The sequence below is a fragment of the Sparus aurata genome, chromosome 15 (assembly GCF_900880675.1).
Source record: "Sparus aurata chromosome 15, fSpaAur1.1, whole genome shotgun sequence".
Taxonomy (NCBI): domain Eukaryota; kingdom Metazoa; phylum Chordata; class Actinopteri; order Spariformes; family Sparidae; genus Sparus; species Sparus aurata.
The window spans coordinates 7,671,072-7,689,536 of record NC_044201.1 but is presented as its reverse complement, the minus strand read 5'-3'; the positions used below and the strand labels follow the sequence as shown (position 1 = coordinate 7,689,536).

General features: G+C 44.6%; 1 protein-coding gene and 1 long non-coding RNA gene across 2 annotated transcripts in view; one reads left to right on the top strand and one right to left on the bottom strand.

The window, feature by feature from the left end:
- Positions 1-18,465, bottom strand: part of LOC115596740 (uncharacterized) — a 124,649-nt gene that overhangs the window by 41,391 nt on the left and 64,793 nt on the right. The window lies entirely within an intron of this gene.
- The window catches only part of LOC115596738 (zinc finger matrin-type protein 4), a 58,472-nt gene that overhangs the window by 18,787 nt on the left and 21,220 nt on the right, over positions 1-18,465 (top strand). Inside the window, exons 3-5 of the mRNA XM_030442128.1 lie at positions 2,757-2,849; positions 9,357-9,534; positions 12,608-12,865. Of these exons, the coding sequence (XP_030297988.1) occupies positions 2,757-2,849; positions 9,357-9,534; positions 12,608-12,865 (529 nt within the window). The remainder of the gene's footprint in view (positions 1-2,756; positions 2,850-9,356; positions 9,535-12,607; positions 12,866-18,465) is intronic.

Below are 18,465 nucleotides of genomic sequence, written 5' to 3'. Positions count from 1 at the left end.
AATTGTCATTTTTTGGTAGCCATTGGAGAACCCAGATGCAATTTAATGCTATTTAATGTATACCTATGCTACTGTTGTCAGCCATCACAAATATGGTTGCAATCTAATCTTAAGCCAGCACAGAAGGTGGAAGTCATTTACCTGAAGCTTGTGATTACTGCCGAAAACATCACAAGAATAGAGCTTGTGGGCTAAACCAGAAGTTAGCATCAGTGCAGCAATGGTTCCCTCAAGTAAATGCGATTTTGCAATTAGATTTTGGGTTATTTCACAAAATAAGCTCTGTGAACATGTTTTGTTCAGCAAGAAGAACAACACTTTTATGAGTTTTTGAAGTAAAAAGCTAACGTTAGGCTATAAACAAACTGCTTCGTCACCACATCTAAGCATGTTGCTATGCTATACTATATCTAAACTGATCAGTCTACAGGTTTTAAGGTTTGACTTTGAATAGTTTGTGACTGTAAAGACGGTCTACAGAGTAGATGAGTGTGGCTGTGATGACTGTTAGTGTCCCCGACAACCTCTGTAGTGTCATTTAGCCTGTTGTTAGCAACTGCTGCTTATAAAGACACATAAGCGCTTTATAATTCAAATGTGGGGTATTTACTGACGTATTTTATGCTGAAAACAAAACATGGAAATCTCTTAAGCTTGTGTTTTGGATCAGACGTCTAACTGAAATCCCATCCAATAAAAAAGACACTGAATTTGAGACAAGTGAACCGGAAGTGCAGAGATGCTCATATATATAGCTTGCAGCTTACCTGTTTACCTGATGACAGACATGTAGAGTCTAGCTGACTATGACTATCCTACATGATTTCTGTCTTTTTGTCCATGCTCTACAAAGTCGTGTTGTGGCTTGGCGTAAGGATGTGAATCTGACCATGTGTAAGTGAGATAGGTTCTGAACGTGCACACAAACACACTGGGATGATGTGGCAGACATCTTTAATAGTTGTCCTTTGCCCTGTCTGTCTCCTCCAACTTGATCTGTCACTGGGAAAAAAAGAAAACAGAGACTGAAGAGACGGAGAGACATGCACAGTCCATTAGAGGAGGGTGAGGGTCAGTGCAGGGTAACCATGGTGACACAAGGTCCTGCTTTTAGCCCATATCCCTGAGCCATCTACTGCATGACCATTTATACACCTATAAACACAAGCATACACTCAACACACACACACACACACACACACACACACACACACACACACTGACAAAATGCATTAAAGTAGTAAAGTAGTCTGACAAGTGAGGAGGCAAGTGAGGTAGAGGGATGGGGGGGGCTCTCTTGTCCCGGGGGCAGAGGATCCAATCTAAGCACTGGAGCAGCAAGTACAGTGTCTTGTCAGAGTCTTCGGTCGCTTTCTTTTTTTGTGCTGTTGATGTAGACCCAAAGTTACATTTCCATCTACAAAACTTAAATGCACAAATCATCTGGATTCAACAGTGAAGTGATCAGCCTCAGGGGACTGCAGCTCTGGATAAAACTGAAGGCACTTTTAAATCACCTCTATCTCTCATAAATCAGCCAGGGATGCTCATGAGTAGCCGTGTTCATAGGATTTAATGCAAGTGCTCGCATACGGAAATTACTTTAAATGCCCATCAAAATCAATATTTTCCTCCCTTGATGCTTTTCACACACACAATCAGGACTTGTCTCCTCCCTCTGTCGTGCAGTGATGTGTATTTGATTGCACGTGTGGCAGTAAAGACACAGACTGTCAACACTTCCTTGGAAAAACTGCACCCGGGGTGGAATTTATAGATAATAATAGATGTTGTATTGTAGACAGGAGTGAAGGTCAGAGCATGCCAATAAAATGCTATGTATGGAGCGTGATGGCTGCGTCAACCTTGTACACAAACACGCAGAGTTGTCTTGACACACACACACACACTTGCACTAATCTTTTCCCCTGCAGTGTGTCCAGTGATTTTCATTGTTCTGCATTAAAGCGACAGTTAGCAGCTTCAAGGACAGCTCGCTGTCCTCTCACATAAACACTACTGTATAGTTCTGTTTATTATAGCTTTGTCAGGTGGGGCAACAACAATGCAGCAACGGGAAATAAGTAAGCAGTCCAAAAAAACTTGAACAGAACAGTTATGCACATCTTTTTACTAAAAACTCTGGATATTAGGCAGACTCATTCTAATCTATTATCTGTTTTTTCATGATATATGAAGTAAGGTTGAGGGAGAGCGTGTCTGAAATTGAAAATACTCATTGGGTAGCTGATTAAAGTTCATTCATCCAAGTATAAGGAAAAACGTGTTCTTTAAATAGTTCTCTTACCCCTGTGATCAAAAACATTGATCTGAAGCTCAATTCTTCTTCTTCTTCTTCAGGTTCTTCTATAAATAGTTTTCTATTAAATATAGCAACTTCTCATCAGCCCATCTCAATTTCAGGCTTAAATTAACAACTCGCTTTAGCATCTGACAGTCCCACAGTGTACATGTGAAGTGAAGAGACCGTTAATCCCGACCTCCTTCCCCTGTCCGACAACCCCACACTGGCCTCCCAAAAAGCGGAGGCCGGTCGGGGCCATTAGTCTACTAGCCGCGGGGCGAAATGTCTGCTAGCATCCTCAGCCGAAACAGAGATAAGAGCTCGGAGGGAGTTGCCAAGGTGGAGTGACATACATTGATTTTTCTCCTCTTGGCTGACTTGATAAAATAAAACTCAGTTCACTGGCTGACACTCTCACCTTCTCTTTTTTTTCCCTCCCTCTCTCTCTCAGAGTAAGAAACATGCCAACAAGGTACGTCTGTTCTACATGCTTCACCCTGAAGACGGCGGACCACCTTCCAAGAGACTGAGGCCAGATAACCCAGTATGCTCTCATCGTGTGTGTGTTTCTGTGTCTGTGTTGCTGAACATACAATGAATGTTTGTAACTTCATTCTAACTTCATTTATCAACAGACTGACTGCTTTTTTTAGTGTAATCACAAACTGAAGCGTGCTTTCATGACAGACACTAGTGACTGGCCTCAGTCTAATCCTTCACTAGGCCTGTCCACACTCAGGCTTTTCCACAGCAGCCGAGTGCTCATGGGAACATCTGATCTGTTGTGTGCAGTTGTTGCGCTATAATTCTCCCAGGAGAGGTTGTGCTTTCGCTGTGGTGCTTCTGGTAAGATTTAGTCGAAGGCAAATGCCACCAAAGCAGCTCTATATCTGACTATTGCAGGCCATGCCTAGGGAGGTCAGTGCATTACCAGTGTTTGTGTGTCTGTATGTGTGTGTGTGTGTTTCTGTGCCGTAGGTGAGCCATTGTGTCTGTTTATTTCTAAGGCCCTGTTCTGCAATTGTAGCAAACGCTGAGGCTGCATTTGCATCCATCCGAAGCAAACTTCTATTTTGCCGTCGATTAAAATTTCACTTTGCGTTTGTGGGTTTTGTGTGGGTTTGCGTCATTTTGCGTGTGTGTGTGTCTGTGAAAAAGAAACGTGAACGAAATAGACTATTGTGTGGAGGGATATAGCACTATAGTACATTGTGTGCCCCATTTATCCGGCAAGCCTATAAATCCCACATGGCGAAGAATGCACATACACACGCAGTATACATGAGCTACACACTCCGAGGACACAGCTGGTGGAAAAATAAAGCTTATCAAACTAACTGACAAATCTAGCTGTGCCAGAGAGAGAAAGGGCAGAGAAGAAGTGGGAGGAGGTGCAGCGGCAACAGCCAAGTCCCTGGGACGTGGTGCTGGGCCAATTAGCTCTGTGCAGCGATGACCCTCTGTCCTCCACCGACAGGACATTCACAACAAAAAGAAGAGGGAGCCGAAATGTTTATCCCCAGCAACTGATCTCAGGTTGCACTTCACGAATGAGCAATGCAAAGTTTGAAAACCCTGAAAAATAATGCTTGTGGCTGCAAGCAAACATCTTCAAAGGAAGCAGATTTAAGATCAAATCCATAAACCCAGCAGGGCAAAAGCATGGAGACGGATCTGGATTAACACATTTTAAATATAAGCAGCCAGAACTACCACGTGGGGTAGGAGTCACATCTTCCTTAAACCATGCGTGTTGATATATTAGTGTTCTTTGTTGGAAAGGTGACACCTTGTCTCTTTTACTAAGCAGAACCTCAATGTATTCCTGGATGGGTTTGTCCCCTCACCATAACATGTAGTGTGTCGCCGTTCTCACACTATTACCTTTATCTATGTGCATCCAAAGTCTCTTCACATATCTATTTCATAAGTCAAAAGTTTGAGATCCATTCAAGAAGATCAATAGCAAAAATGACATCAATGCCGACTTATTATTATACAGGCCCATGTGATGCTTGAAAAGAGTTTGTAGATGGTGTTTATAGCTGTTCCTCACAGCCACACTCGAAGGCAGAGTGAAAAGCCGTCAGCCGGAGAGGAGCGAGACACGATAATTGCTTAGAATGGGAATAACAGTGCACATGTTACCAGCCTCTCCTAGGAAGCATTTATATATGGTTAAACACATCAAATGTGACTGATGTAATGGTTCGAGGAACAAAAAAGGACAGCTGGAGATGGAGAAGCGAAGCAAAAGGAAAAAACGATTGTCTGGTTTCTTTACCCCTCTATGACAGTAAACTGAATATCTTTGAGTCGTGCACAAAGCAAGACATTTGAGGGCTTCATCTTGGGCTTTGGAGACACTAATTGACATATTTTTTTACCATTTTCTAACATGTTATAGACCAAAAGACTAATGGATCAGTTGAGAAGGTAATTCAAATATTAATGGACAATGAAAATAATGGTTAGCAGCAGGCCTTTGAAGCATCAGACTGGACTATAAATAGCAATTGCCACCACAGAACTACGCCAAACTGCGACGTGCGTGTGAACCGTCGCGTACTTTAAGACTCTTGAAATGCTGAATATGTTTCTCAACACGAATCCGTACAATCAGATGGAGAAGGGTGATAAACGTGCACCATGCTGCAGACGCTCATGAAATACTGGAGGCATGTCGAGGGCACGCGGGCTGACAAACGCACTCACACATACTGTAGAGATATACACACCTGCGTCTCCATCTGTCTCCCTAAGTGAATAAGACATGACTCAGCCCCTCCTGGCTCTCACCTCATATGGGACACTGAATACACACCAAAAGGCTATATGCACATGCACGGACACACACACACACTCAGCTCATCTGCTGTACCGTACTGTGAGCACCACGGCTAGCACTTTGTTCATAACCTTTCACGCAGAGATATGACATTGATTATCTGACAACGCTGGAGAAGTGATGTAAGACGAAGCTGATCTCCAGAGATGAAATTCTCACCATTCAATTTGGGATAAAGTTTTCTTCTTTCACATCTTTCATCTTCTGTTTTTTTTTGTTGTTTTTTTTCTTTTTTCTCTTTTTCTCCCCGGGGAAGTTTTGCACATCTTTACTCTGCATTTCATCTCGGTGTTTTGCCCCTCTGTTCTCGCAACGATTGACACGGTGCAGTCCAATGGGAGCAGCAGAGCAGGATTTTCAAGGAGTGAATCAAATGCCAGCCTCTACCCGGTGTAAAATGCCATGCCTCGAGGTTTGTGTGTTTGTGTGAAGGTGAGAGTGTTACCATAGAACAAACATGGAGAAAGTAGGTCGTAAAGGTGCTCCCAGATGAAAGGGGAGGGGGGGACTTTATCCTTTATTCTCCACCGTGCTCTTTTTCTCCGTCTGAGCAGTTTTCTTCTCGTGCAAAAGGGCAAGAGATAACAAAATGCCTTTTTTCCCCCTCTCGCCTTTCATTCTCCTCTAATGCTATATTTGCACCGTCGCTCCTTTCAATTTACACTTTCAGCGCTTCTTCAAACTCCAAATGAGAGCGTCTGTTTCCCTGCGCTGCTCCATGTGTATATTTAGCAATGTTTCCCACAGCGCCTCGACACAGAGCAGTAGGAGAAAAAAGCAAGGAGGAGCAGAGAGAAAGCAAAACAGAAGGAGAAGAAGATTAACACAGCTAATTAGGAGTCTATTGTTAGGTGCATGAGCAAGGATGAAGCCACCCAAACACAAAATATTCTGCAATACAGACGTCACTGTAAGGCCCACATGCAGATTTTTGGCACGCACACAAACAGGAACAACAATTGGGTCGCATGCAAATCAGCTCTCAACAGATGCGCGAGGTGCGACAGGTAGAGACGGTGAGCGACAAAACACAGGGAGGAATACTGAGATGAGCGACGGCAGGAATCGAGAAATCAAACGCGACGAAACAAAAAGGTTGATGACTTTCAGCGGAGACAGGCGAAGGAGGGAAACAGTGAGCCGGAGACGCTGTTTATTGTTTAAAGTGGTTCAGTGGAGTGGCAGCTGTAATGAGCTGACAATTATTCACATGTCAGTCACCCACACACACTTGAAATTGTTTAAAACTTTCCCCGCACTCTCACTGAATCCCTGGTGTAACATCTGTCACTGAGCGACAGGATTTGCGTTGCCTTCCTCCTTTCAAGTACGTTCTTCTTTGTGTTTCAGTCGACGCTCGGTCGACTGCTTCTTTTACTCTTCAGTGTGTTGTGACAGGTGAGACCACTGCTACTGCAGGCTGCCACAGAGAGTCAGCTCAGCCTCTTCGTCCCGAGTCTAAAACCACGCAGTCGCGGGGCACTGGCTCGCCGCGGTTCGTTTTCCTCGTCCTGGTGCAACGAGATTTGGGCAGGGCCGGATCTCAGCAGCTCTGCCCATGGGGAGGGAGGATGTAGACAACGTAGGCGAAGGGGGGGATGTGAAGGGGAAGAACAATAGTAGGAGAGGAGGAGCAGAAAGTACACATGAGGGAGGATCAGAATGAGGAGAGATGGTAATGAGGGAGCGATGGAAGAGTAGGTGAGAGGGATGGATGGAGTTAGAGGGAATGAGACTCGTCCTCACGGGCGATGTGTCTCCCATGATACAATCATGAATAAAGATCATGGGGTAAATCTAGACCAACTTCTTTTTACATACAAACACACAAACATGCGCACACTTGCTAAATGCGCCTACAAAGCACATTTAATTAATCTGTACCAACTGAGAAGGAGAAGGAAGTGAGTTACTGGTGGAGATGGAGGGGGATGGGGGGATGGGGGGGGGTGTATGGGACAGTTCAGAGAAAGCCTTTAACATGATCACAGCAGGGACAGACACTGGGAAGGAGAGGAGGCTAGGCGTAGCGGGGGAGGAGGAGAGGGGGGTGGCGAAGGCCTGCCAATATAGATAAATATTTCATCCCACAACACACAGAGTCACTGAGACTGGTGCCCAGAGGGAGGGAGGGAGGGATGGAGGGGAGAGAGAGAGAGCGAGAGAGAAAAGGGCTGAGACCGAGGGCAAGGCAAAAAGACAAAAAAGCAAGAGAGGAATAGAGGGATGGAGAAAGAAGGGAGAGAAGACGAAGGGAGGAAGAGAGAGGGATGGGACAGCTGAGAGACAAAGCTAAGCCTGGAAGGTAAAGGTGTCCTTAACTCTCACATCCGCTGTCTGTGATGCTAACCAGGGCTGACACAAGACACACACACATACACACACATGCATCCACAGAGACGCGCAGCGCACACCCACACACACAGATATGGTGTCGCAGACGCTTTTCTATTATTGTCCTCTCCCTCGCAGAGACGGAGGTTTCTTCTCCTCCGACTCGACTTGACACCAGGACCTGAGAGCGCGCTGGTGTGAAAAGGAAGAAGGGAGAAAAATGAAAGGGAGGGACAGATGGGAGAGGTGTGCAAACAAACAGAAAAGAAGGAGAAGACGCAGAGACAGAGAGAAGAGGAGTGTGGATGAACTGACAGTGAGAAGGTGGAGGTTCAGTGTGCGCAGCCAGCAGAAGAAAGAGACTCGGGAAACAGCTGGGAACGTGCAGAATGAAAATGTTGCACTGAAAAGAGTGAAATAATTCCTCTCAGAAGACAACCGTGTTTCATCTGTTGTTTGCTTTTTTATCCTCTCCCTGTTTTATTCCATATATTTTAAGAAGTCATACCTCATTCCGAAACTACAAACATTATTATGCTGCTATAACTGCCTCCACACTTTTGGCAAGGCCGTCCTCAAACCTGGCTGCTCTTATTCAGCCTCCGGAGCATTAGTCAGGTCAGGCAAGGATGCTGGATGATATGGTCTGGCTCACAGTCTGTCCTAATTCATCCCAAAGGTGTTGGATGGGGTTGAGGTCAGGTCTTCATACAGGCTCACCAAACTCAGAAAAGCATGTGTTTCTAAACCTCGCTCTGCGCATGGGGGGGCTGTCATGTTGAAACAGGACAGGGCTTTCCTGCAAAAACTGTTTGAAAAGCACGAAGCATATCATTGTACGCAGCAGCAGTTTGATATCCCTTCAGTAGAACTATAAAATCTCAGACCAAAGACACTAAAACGTGTGGACAATTAAAGGCTCATTTTTGTATGTTTTTACCCACAGTTGTTGTCGTCAAAAGAGTTTTATCATTAGAGAGTTTTTAGAGTACTTCTCAGATTGTTCAGAACATTTTGTGCACATTAAGACCCCGACCACACAGAGACTTGCTTCAAAAACGCCTTGGAGAAGCTTGTTATGTGCAAAACAACGTGGTGCATGTGGAGCAGGGCTGCGCGGCCAACTGGCCGTCATATGTAATGGATGGAAAACGATCGAAATGAATGAAAATATTCCAATTTCTAAAGTCTGCTAGAAAAATGTGGCGCTCGTTGCTAAAGAGAAGCAAATGCCAGGATCACTGAAATCATTACTGCTATTTTGGATGATTTCTGAGTATTTTTGGATTGGTATCCTTTTCCTGACACGCAACCTACAGTGTATTTCAGTTTTGCTAAGTTCAGAATTGCAGAAAACAGCTATGGAGTATTAGCAAATACGGCTTGAATTCTCCTTGTGTATGTGTGTGTTCTTGTGTATTTGCATGTGTGGTGCGTGTGTGGTTGTTCATTTGTGTCAATCAGGCGGTCGGTCTTTTTGTTTGTGTTCCCTCTCTCCCGTGGGGAGCAACTCCCCCTCATCATTAGTAATGAACCAGCAGCGGTGAAGGGGCCAAGCCACAGTTTCAGCCCAGAGAGACAGATGAATATTTGATCAGCCTTCTCTTTGCTTGTGTGTGTGTGTGCGTGTGTTTTTGTGTGTGTGATACAGAGAGCGCGAGAGAGAGAGAGAGAGAGAGTGGGAAAAACACAAAGCTTAGGGAGGTCAGTGCAAAGTGTACCTCTACATTTCTCATCTCCTCCTGCGTCTCTCTTCTCACCTTCACCTCTTCCCACCTCTCTTTTCACATCATCCCTGTCGTCACCTCCACCACCCTGTTTGCTTCTTCACCTCCCTTACCCTCTCCTGCCTCTCCCCTCCTCCTGTAGGACTGTGCAGAGACAGAGGTGGACAGGAACAAGTGCTGTACCTTGTGTAACATGTTCTTCACCTCTGCCATCGTGGCCCAGTCCCACTACCAGGGCAAAACCCACGCCAAGAGAGTCCGCCTCGTGCTGGGGGAGCCGACCAACCTACCCGCAGCCATGAGCAGCCCTACAAACACAGGTATCTCAAACCTTCTATCTCTGGGCTTGATTCTAGCAACGTGATCAAACCCACACATCCAACCATGCACTGTTGGATGCTTGTCTCCTACAGCACTTGAACTGAGATACTTTGACAATGATCACAGCAGTGGCCGAGTGTAAGTTTGGAGACAAAGAGAATAGAGTATTAAAGTGATTCTTTGAGCTCGCTGGTTCTTGTCTGTGTGTCTTCGGGCCAGACTTGAAAGTGAAAGCTTGACAAGTCCAATCTGTCAGTGTTCTGACTATAAACCAGTACTCTAATGATCAACCCTGTCAGCCCTGGCTGATCAATACCTGTATTGGATTCCAGTCTTGGTGTTTGCACACAGAGCCTGTCCTCACCACGACTAAGAGTTATTACCTTCGTCTTTAAACCGCCGTCTCACCCCTGCTCCCACGAGTCACACAGACATTCAATTTTCAGCGACATGTATCACTGAACTATTTTTAGTTCAAAGCATGTATTTTGAATCTGAAGTGGATTTGTACGGCTTTAGCAACACCTCAGTCAAAAACTCTACCCTGGTTATGAAAAGGGAGGAAGAAGTGTCTGATAAAGCTAACATGCCAGAGGCCAAAGGAGTAAAACTTTGAAAGTGAAGACAGCCTTTCATTTATTTAGGTCTTATGATTAATAAAAAAAAACCTCTGAACAAGTCAAAACATCCTCAAATTGATTTTTGTTTGTGCTCATGATTGTTTAAGATGAGCAATAATTTTTTATTTATTTTTTTAAGTGTCAGCGCTGGTGAGCAGTCTCCAGGGAAGCTTTACATAATGTGATTCAAATTGGATTCAGAGTGAAAATTCAGAGAGCCATAAACACACAATCGCTAAAAAATGGCGTGTTATAATCAAGCCCCTGCGTGACTTTCGCCAAACTTTGGCCTACTTTGGAGAAGTGTCACTTCTGTACAGCCGCTGCCGTGGAGTTTGCACGGTTTTGTGACAGTGGGACCTGGAGGAAAAGAAACAAGAGAACATGAGCGAGACGAGAGGAAAGAGTGACCTGGGAGAGAAGAAGAAGATTTCAGGAGAGATTAAAGTCAAAAGTAGCCTTCATGATCACTCTGAGATGAGCGCTCCACAGAAGATGCACATCCGAGCTGACAGGCCTGCGCACGAATGGACACACAATCGTCAGAAACGCACATAGGCGGGATGACTGATGCTTGAACATTTGTGTGAGACACAAACAGGCACATGCAAACATACACACACAAAACCACACAGTGAGGACAGAGAAAGCAAAGGCCATGTGTGACGGAGAAGCCCTTGAGAGGTAAAGAGCAGAGACTGTACCTGTGTTCCCTCCCCTATCGCACACACCTCCTCCTCCTCCTCCTCATGCACGCACACCATCACACACACTCCCTGCTCCCCACTCCGTGAAAAACACTTACTTCTGCTCCAGTGTGCAGAGACCACAGTTATGAGAAAAGAAAGGGTGGGAAAACAAGGGATGGAGAGGAAAAAACACATCCGAGGATCTCTCCCTGTTGCTGCTCAGCACGCGCCGTCTCTTCCTCAGAGCCGTCAGAGCTCAGGAGCTTCACTCACGCACGGCCTCACGCAGACACACACAGACCAGTGTTACACCAGGGATTGGACGGCCTCGTCTTTCAGATTAATGGCAAAGCAATGAAAAGACTGTAGAAGAGATGCAGGGTTGTAAGTGAGATTATAGTGAGGCGAAGGCAAACACAGGCGAAGGCAATGTGAGTGGGTGTGGTTGGTGAGATGAGCCGAGACACGGCCATAGATACAGTAACTATGTGAACAGAGCCCCAAGACACATCAAGGTATGAGCAACCAATCAGCTCGCAGGGGCTAGAGTCAAGTCAACACAGAAAAAAAAAAAGAAAAAAAATCACACACAAACTAATGCACCTCACGCTCATGGTCAATTCATGCCTGCACTTCATTTGTTATCAGTGAGAGGAGGTGATGTGAGTCATTTTGGCTTGAAAAGTACGTGCAAGTAGGCTTTTGTTCGTGATATGAAATGTTTAAACATGCAGTATTGAGGCCGTGTAGTCATAGTCGGTGGATCTCATTGACACATTGTAGATGGCGTGCCGGCACATTTGGACATGCCATCTGGCATCTGAAGCTTTCTCACACGATCTGGCCGTGGACCTAACACCCCCTCCCTGTGTTCAAATAAACAGTTTGAGCGGAGAGGATTTCTTTGATACGCATACTGTACCTTACACACACCCGAGCATCCTATTCTGGAGCTTCATTCATGCACACAAACACAAACACACACACACTTCAGCAATCACACAGTTTTTAAAAGCGTGGTCTATACATTCCATCCACACCCACATGCACACACAAACACACATGTAGCCACATACGCACAATCTCAGTCTTCGCTGCGTGAGCCGTGACCGCGTCCTGTGGACATGTCCCTGCCTGTTGGCTATTAATGGGCAATCGCCATGGTAACCGGTGTCATGTCATGAGTAGCAGGTCACCTGGAAGTCTGCCAAATCTTTTTTGCTCACAGAGGAGAGGAGAGGAGAGGAGAGGAGAGGAGAGGAGAGGAAAGGAGAGGAAAGGATGAAAGGGGAGGAAAGATGAAAGGAGGGGATGTAGGTAAAAAAAAAAAAGGTAAAGCAGGAAGGTTTTGCGAGTACAGTAGATGTGAGTAGAAAACCAGTTTCTAGCACTTGCAGACTGGTCCCTGGAGCGCTGACAGCTTCCTCCTGACCCTCATCTAAGCTGCACAGATGTGGCTTACAGCAGTCTATTACTCTTTGCTCTCACTTTCGATCAGTACTATCTAAATCTAGAGCTTTTAAATGAATACATACGTGTGTGTGTAAGGATGTATTTGAGGTTTCATCCGTCTGTGTGTGTATGCATCTGAATATGTATGTCTGACATTTCAATGTTAATGTAATCCATGAAAATATTTTATTTCATGTCATTTTTGCCTTAAAACTCAATTTGCATTTGAATGAACGTTAATACGCTCCCTCACTCTCTTCCTCCCTCTGTAATCACTCACTCTGCGCCGATCTGTTCACCTCTCCCCCCAGATTCCTCCCCTTCCACTCCGGTTCCTGCAGACCCCACGGCGTGTCCCCCTCCTCCCCCCGCCTTGCCCTGGCCCACGGCGGTAGTCGGTGGAAACGGCGGCAGAGAGGCAGGGAAGTACTGCTGCTTGTGCGGAGCCTGGTTCAACAACCCGCTGATGGCCCAGCAGCACTACGAGGGCAAGAAACACCGCCGGAACGCAGCCAGAGCACGCCTCCTGGAGCAGCTAGCAGGCAGTCTGGATGCCACGGAGAGCACAGGTCAGCCTCTTGGGCCCGAGCCCAACACAAGTGTCAAAAGGCGGGTACTGGGGTTGTTGCGACTTTGTATGTTGAAAGGCGATCAGGGGGGAGATCACATTCGAGATCTGTGGCGGTGACGGTGGACTGAATGTCCATATGCCTTTTATTGTGGTGTACATTTCACAGATGTAATATAGAAGTAAGCCACACCACTAACTCACAGATAAAATTAGCAACATCAGCCAGTTACTGTAAAGATTCACATCCACCATTTATGTGGACACAAACATGGCCTCTACAGCTGACTACATGTCTTCTGTGTCCTTTCCTTTGATCAACCTCCTCTGCAGTCAGAGTGTTCATCCAGTATACAATTAATGTGATACAGATGGTTGGAATACCTTCTTAAAATTAAAATTTAGATGCAGAATTATAAAGTTTTATAGTTCTGCAGGAGGGCCATAATGAGACTTTCCTGAATTAAAGAGACACTAAACCACTTTTATGGTTGAAAGTCTGTGGGTGCATCGGGGCTGAGCAAATAATCACATTTTATTTTCAATTTTGGCTTCCATTGATCATTAAAATAAGTCAAAAGAGATAAAACGATTATTATGCCGCATTTTGTCTTGTGCTGTTATAAATCCAGCACACCGCTTTTCTTTACAGCGGTGCTTTTTCGACCCTCCCTATAAAGCCAAACTCACTCTTGGCCAGGTTGTGGCATGTTTAGTTGAGCTTACTGCAGTTAAGGTAGTCATTGATGTAAAAACTTGGCCAAGTCAGCCATTGCTTGGATTTTGATGCGTTTCTATCCCCGCTGCTATGATACTGGTGACGAGCGGGCAAAAAGGATGAGAGTCGCATTTCAGCAGTTCTTTCTCCCATTTTTTTTAAGCAAATAAATGACAGTATAAACCACTTTGTACACGTCATTATATTTATCATATAATCATTTTTAGTTGAACTATGTTTGTAGCTCAAGGAAAAACAGTTTTTTCTTTTCAAGTGAGTGATGAAAATAATCAGGATCTCAATATTGACCAAAATAATTTTCATTTTTGTCATAATCAAGCAGCCCTAGAGGTCACCCTCTGGCGATGGTTGTTTCAAGTTTAAAGCAACCATTTTGGGCGTTTAAGCGAACTTCCTGTCTGTTATGCAGTCAGGAATCCACTCCCCTCTCTCTGCATCACCACATATGCATGACTCTTTTTCAGAGGCAGTTTTTTACGCCCCCTTTCATTTCTCATTCCACTGCTTTGCGGAATCATTTGTCCCGATTGCATAAAGCGTGCAGGGATACCAGAACGTTTCTTTATTCTCTTACAACGTGAGCGCAGGGAGGAAAGACATGGGTTACTGACCAAAAACTAAATACAGAGCTATTTAATACGTATTCTAATAAAACAATAACGCTTACAGCAGCTTTAATTTAATTTGTGGCTCTGAAGGAGGAAGTATGAGAAATGAATGAGGTGACACGGATATCCGGATATCACAGTTGGATGCCTGGCTTGCAGTTTGACAGACATGGATCTGGTGGTTTAGGTCCAACAACAAAAAAAAGAAAAAAGAAAAACCTATCAAGTTGCATATCATAACTGCAGACGGCAACATGTTTGGACCTTGACCCACATCGGGGACTAAATCTGGATATCTCTGCTGAATCAACTCTGACCATTGCTTTTTGAATAATTCCCCAACTTTATAGATATGTACAATTAATCACTGGAGTTCTCTTTGGAATGCTATGGTTGGACTCGAAGCCAGAAAAATAACGAGTTAGCTCATCCATCATCCCAAGTAAATATTTGTCTCTCCCAAGTGAAAACTTGACACATCTAATTCATCATCTGTTCGTCGCAGTCTGACCTTCCCATGTCGGTTGTCTGGGTTCACAGCCTCCTCATGTAACGGCATAGCTGTCACACTTGTTAGCTAGCATTGCACTGTGTCAAACTGTCAAAAACAGCCATGGGGCCTCTGTTGGCATGTTGCATATAGCATACATACATAGTGCTGGAGCTCAGGCAGCTAAATAACCACACATTACACGCCTGTACATCTGCTGATGGTTTCAACATGAGTCCCACTTAGACTGAAGGATTAATAAGGAAGCTAGGAAAAAGGTTCTACTGTACATTATTATTTGTTTAAACTGAGTTCAAACTACAGTTTCGATAGCGAGTCCTGGGTATTAATTACTGTGTTTCTCTCCTTTTATTCCTCCCTTCTCCCACGCAAACACTTCCACATACAAATGTAGCAGTAAGAGGACACTGATTCACATGCTTACACACACATTACTGCCAGAAGGGTATTCTAATGAAATTATTAATAGTGTCTGGCACAGAAAGTGCCTTTTCCTTTTCTGGTTCCTATGAGTGGTATCGTCCAACATCATCCCACTGCAGCACGCAGCCCAGCATGCACACGAGCGCCACACAACACCTCTACAGCGCACACACACACACACATACACACACACAAGTTTGACGCCACCACACACACATGCAGATCCTCTGTGAGCCGAAGCCGTGCCGTTTGCTTTGTGCTCCAGGTGCCATGACACAAACCATCATCTCAAGAAGCCAATCATATTAAAAGCATGAGTCATGTTGCCGCCTACACTGGCTCAGAGGCTTTAAGAGGTGTCATGTTGGATATCGTCCTCCATCCACACACTGTGACCCAGATCCCACAACCTCAGCTGTTTTTTGGGTTATTTGGACTCAAAATCTCAGCATATAACAACAGAGCACATTTAAAATTCAAATATATAATGCACATTTTTAAAAGTCGAGTTTTTCCTTTACTTACATCAGAGATAGTCACGCTCAGCGGAGATTGACACTCCATGGCATAATCTATTACCCGTCTTCCTTTCAAGGGCAACTGGTCTAAGATTTCTAAGTGAGCTCGCTCCTGACGGGATCTATTATATGTGCCATCAATCAAGTGTTTGTTCTGGCGCCTTTAGTCTGAAACACTTTGTTCATCAAAATACGTCTCCATCACTAGTGGTCGCCTTGCTCTTCAGTTCGACACATTTCCATCGGTGCAACTTTCTCACGTCTGATTGGCTTTTATCACCACTTCAGGTGTGAAGTCACAGGTGTGCCTGGTGTAATCTCAGAGGGAGGGTCGAACGAAGCGGCAGCTCATTTATATGAGAAATTTGGTCTCAGCCAAGTGCAGATTTATCTCTGCCTTTTTGTCCTTCCTCTCCTTTTGTGGAACTGTTTTCTTTTTACATCCTTTTTATCTTTTTCACACAACCTTCCTGCTGCTGTACTCTGTCTTGTGTCCTTGTTTGTTGTTGCTGCGTCTGTTTAGTGTGTAAATGTGTGCGTGTGCACCACTAGGGGCTCTGATCTCTTGTCATGTCTCATCTGTCTTCCTCATTAGCTCCCCACAAGGCACAGGTGAATTATTAACACACCAATATTCCTTCTTTCTCCCGACAGTCTCCCTTTGCTGTATTATCTGGTTGTGTCCTATTGATGATACTGACCTTTGCTTGTACTTCACTGTACTGCATATTCTGTATTTGCTACCTCTCTCCCACCCCCCTTTCTCTCAAAGACCGAAACGTATCACAAAATCCCCATGACATTTTTATCGACATTATTTCTTTGTCTTGAATTTTTCTGGTGTAATTGTGCAGACAGGGCACAGGGGAGATTGTCGTTATTTTCTACGACTAGGTGCCAGACAAAACCCTTGGAAAAAGGATTATGGAGGTAGACAGAGTTTCAGTGGGGGTGGGTACTGGCGAGGGGCGAAGCCCGCCTGACTCAGCTGTGTCTTTACATAAATCACGACAGGGGTAGAAGCCCCTCAAGACAGAGCCAGCGCACTTTGTCTTCTCTCCGGAGACTCTGTAGAGAATTAGAGGCAGTGAGATAAGTGTCTAGGACTGTAGAGTGTGTCTGTGTATGTGGGTGTGTGTGTGTGTGTGTGTCTGTGAGGACCCCAGGAGAGGGTGAGGTACCAAAGCAGAGAAAATTGTGTGTAATTGATGACTGTGCCTGAGTTGGGAGACAGAGCTGACCTCCCCTCCCATGAGACAGCGCACGCTGTGATACAGTCGCACAGGCAAGTGGACATACATGCACACATAAACAAGATACATTGCAGGCAGGGTAGACCCACATACAAATCCTTCTTGAGTACAGACTTAAATATAGCTATAACAAGGACCATAAAATGTCAAGAAAATTACATTGTTAACTCATTTCCTGATTTAGGACAAAATTCCTTCCTAACTAAACAAAATAATTGTATTTGAATTGGTACTAATAACTATAAACCCCTTGGTCTCTGGGTACATGATGACTACCAACTTCTCCTAATACTCAGGATGTGTAGAAACTAAATTTGACTAAACACTGTACCATGTATGATTGCTAACATGATGATGAACTTGGCCTTTACCTTTGACACCAGTTCCAATGACTACGTGTAATGTGAAAGGGGCGACTCGTAGTGAAAAATCGACAGCTTCCTGGCTCCACTCAGCTCTACGGAGCATTTTTAGCATCTTTCAGCTCATTGTTTCGGTTTAACAGCCTAACTTTTGTGTTTCACTGCTCTCATCAGTGTTGTTTCCAGTAGCAGGAGGCAGCTGTTTTCAGCCACTGAATGCCACCTGCTCAGCACCAAATGGCAGACAAAATAAACCACTAGCTGGTGGAGCAAAGAATCAGATATTCCCTCCGTAATTGGGAGTGTTGAACACATACTTGTCAGGTGGGCAGAAACACATCTCCAAATGAATGCTAATTACCATCGTAGTGTGTGTGTGTGTGTGTGTGTGTGTGTATGTGTGTGTGTGTGTGCGTGTGTGTGTGTGTGTGTGTACATTTGTTTTGTGAGCAAGTGTGCATGCGTGCATGCGTATGTGTGTCTCATCATTGCAAAATGGTTGTCCTGGAGACACCTATTGAAGACACCTATGTCTGTCTGTCAGCAGACTCTGTTTAAGTGAAAGCTCCACAACAGTGCAAGATGCAGTTGAAAACTTTACAGATGTGTTGCTGAGCTAAAAACTGAATCCAACAAATCCTATAAATCCCCACAGTATTGTTGTCAAGACCATCTAAACTGAGACTAAGTCATGACGAAGACCAGTGCAAGTCTCACCCCTGCTTTCCATCGGACACGTGCTTATTAGGATACCTGTGCGATCCGCCCTTGTTTTCCAGTACAAACCTTCATTAAGTGCAGAATGTCTAAAAAAATATTCAGTACATTCATATCCCTGCAGCTGTGGTCTTGACTGGTCTTAAAAATGATTAAAAAGAATCTCCTGAGAACGAGACAACACCGGGTAAATATCCAGTCGATTTCAAGAGAAGACCTCGATCTCCAAAAATCGGTCTCAAAAAGAAGCCCGATCTCAAGTACAACCACACCGCCATAATTACTGAGTACTTGACTTTTAATACTAATGACTATCAAATATTCATGAAAGGGACAGTTAGCATGTGTGTGTGTGATGGGTGTAGCAGCTGGTTTGCTACATGTGTTCGCCATATTGATGTCCTTCGCCATATTTTTATGTTTGCACCTTGTATAAGTGGCCCCCCAAGTAGCAATAAAGACAATTATTA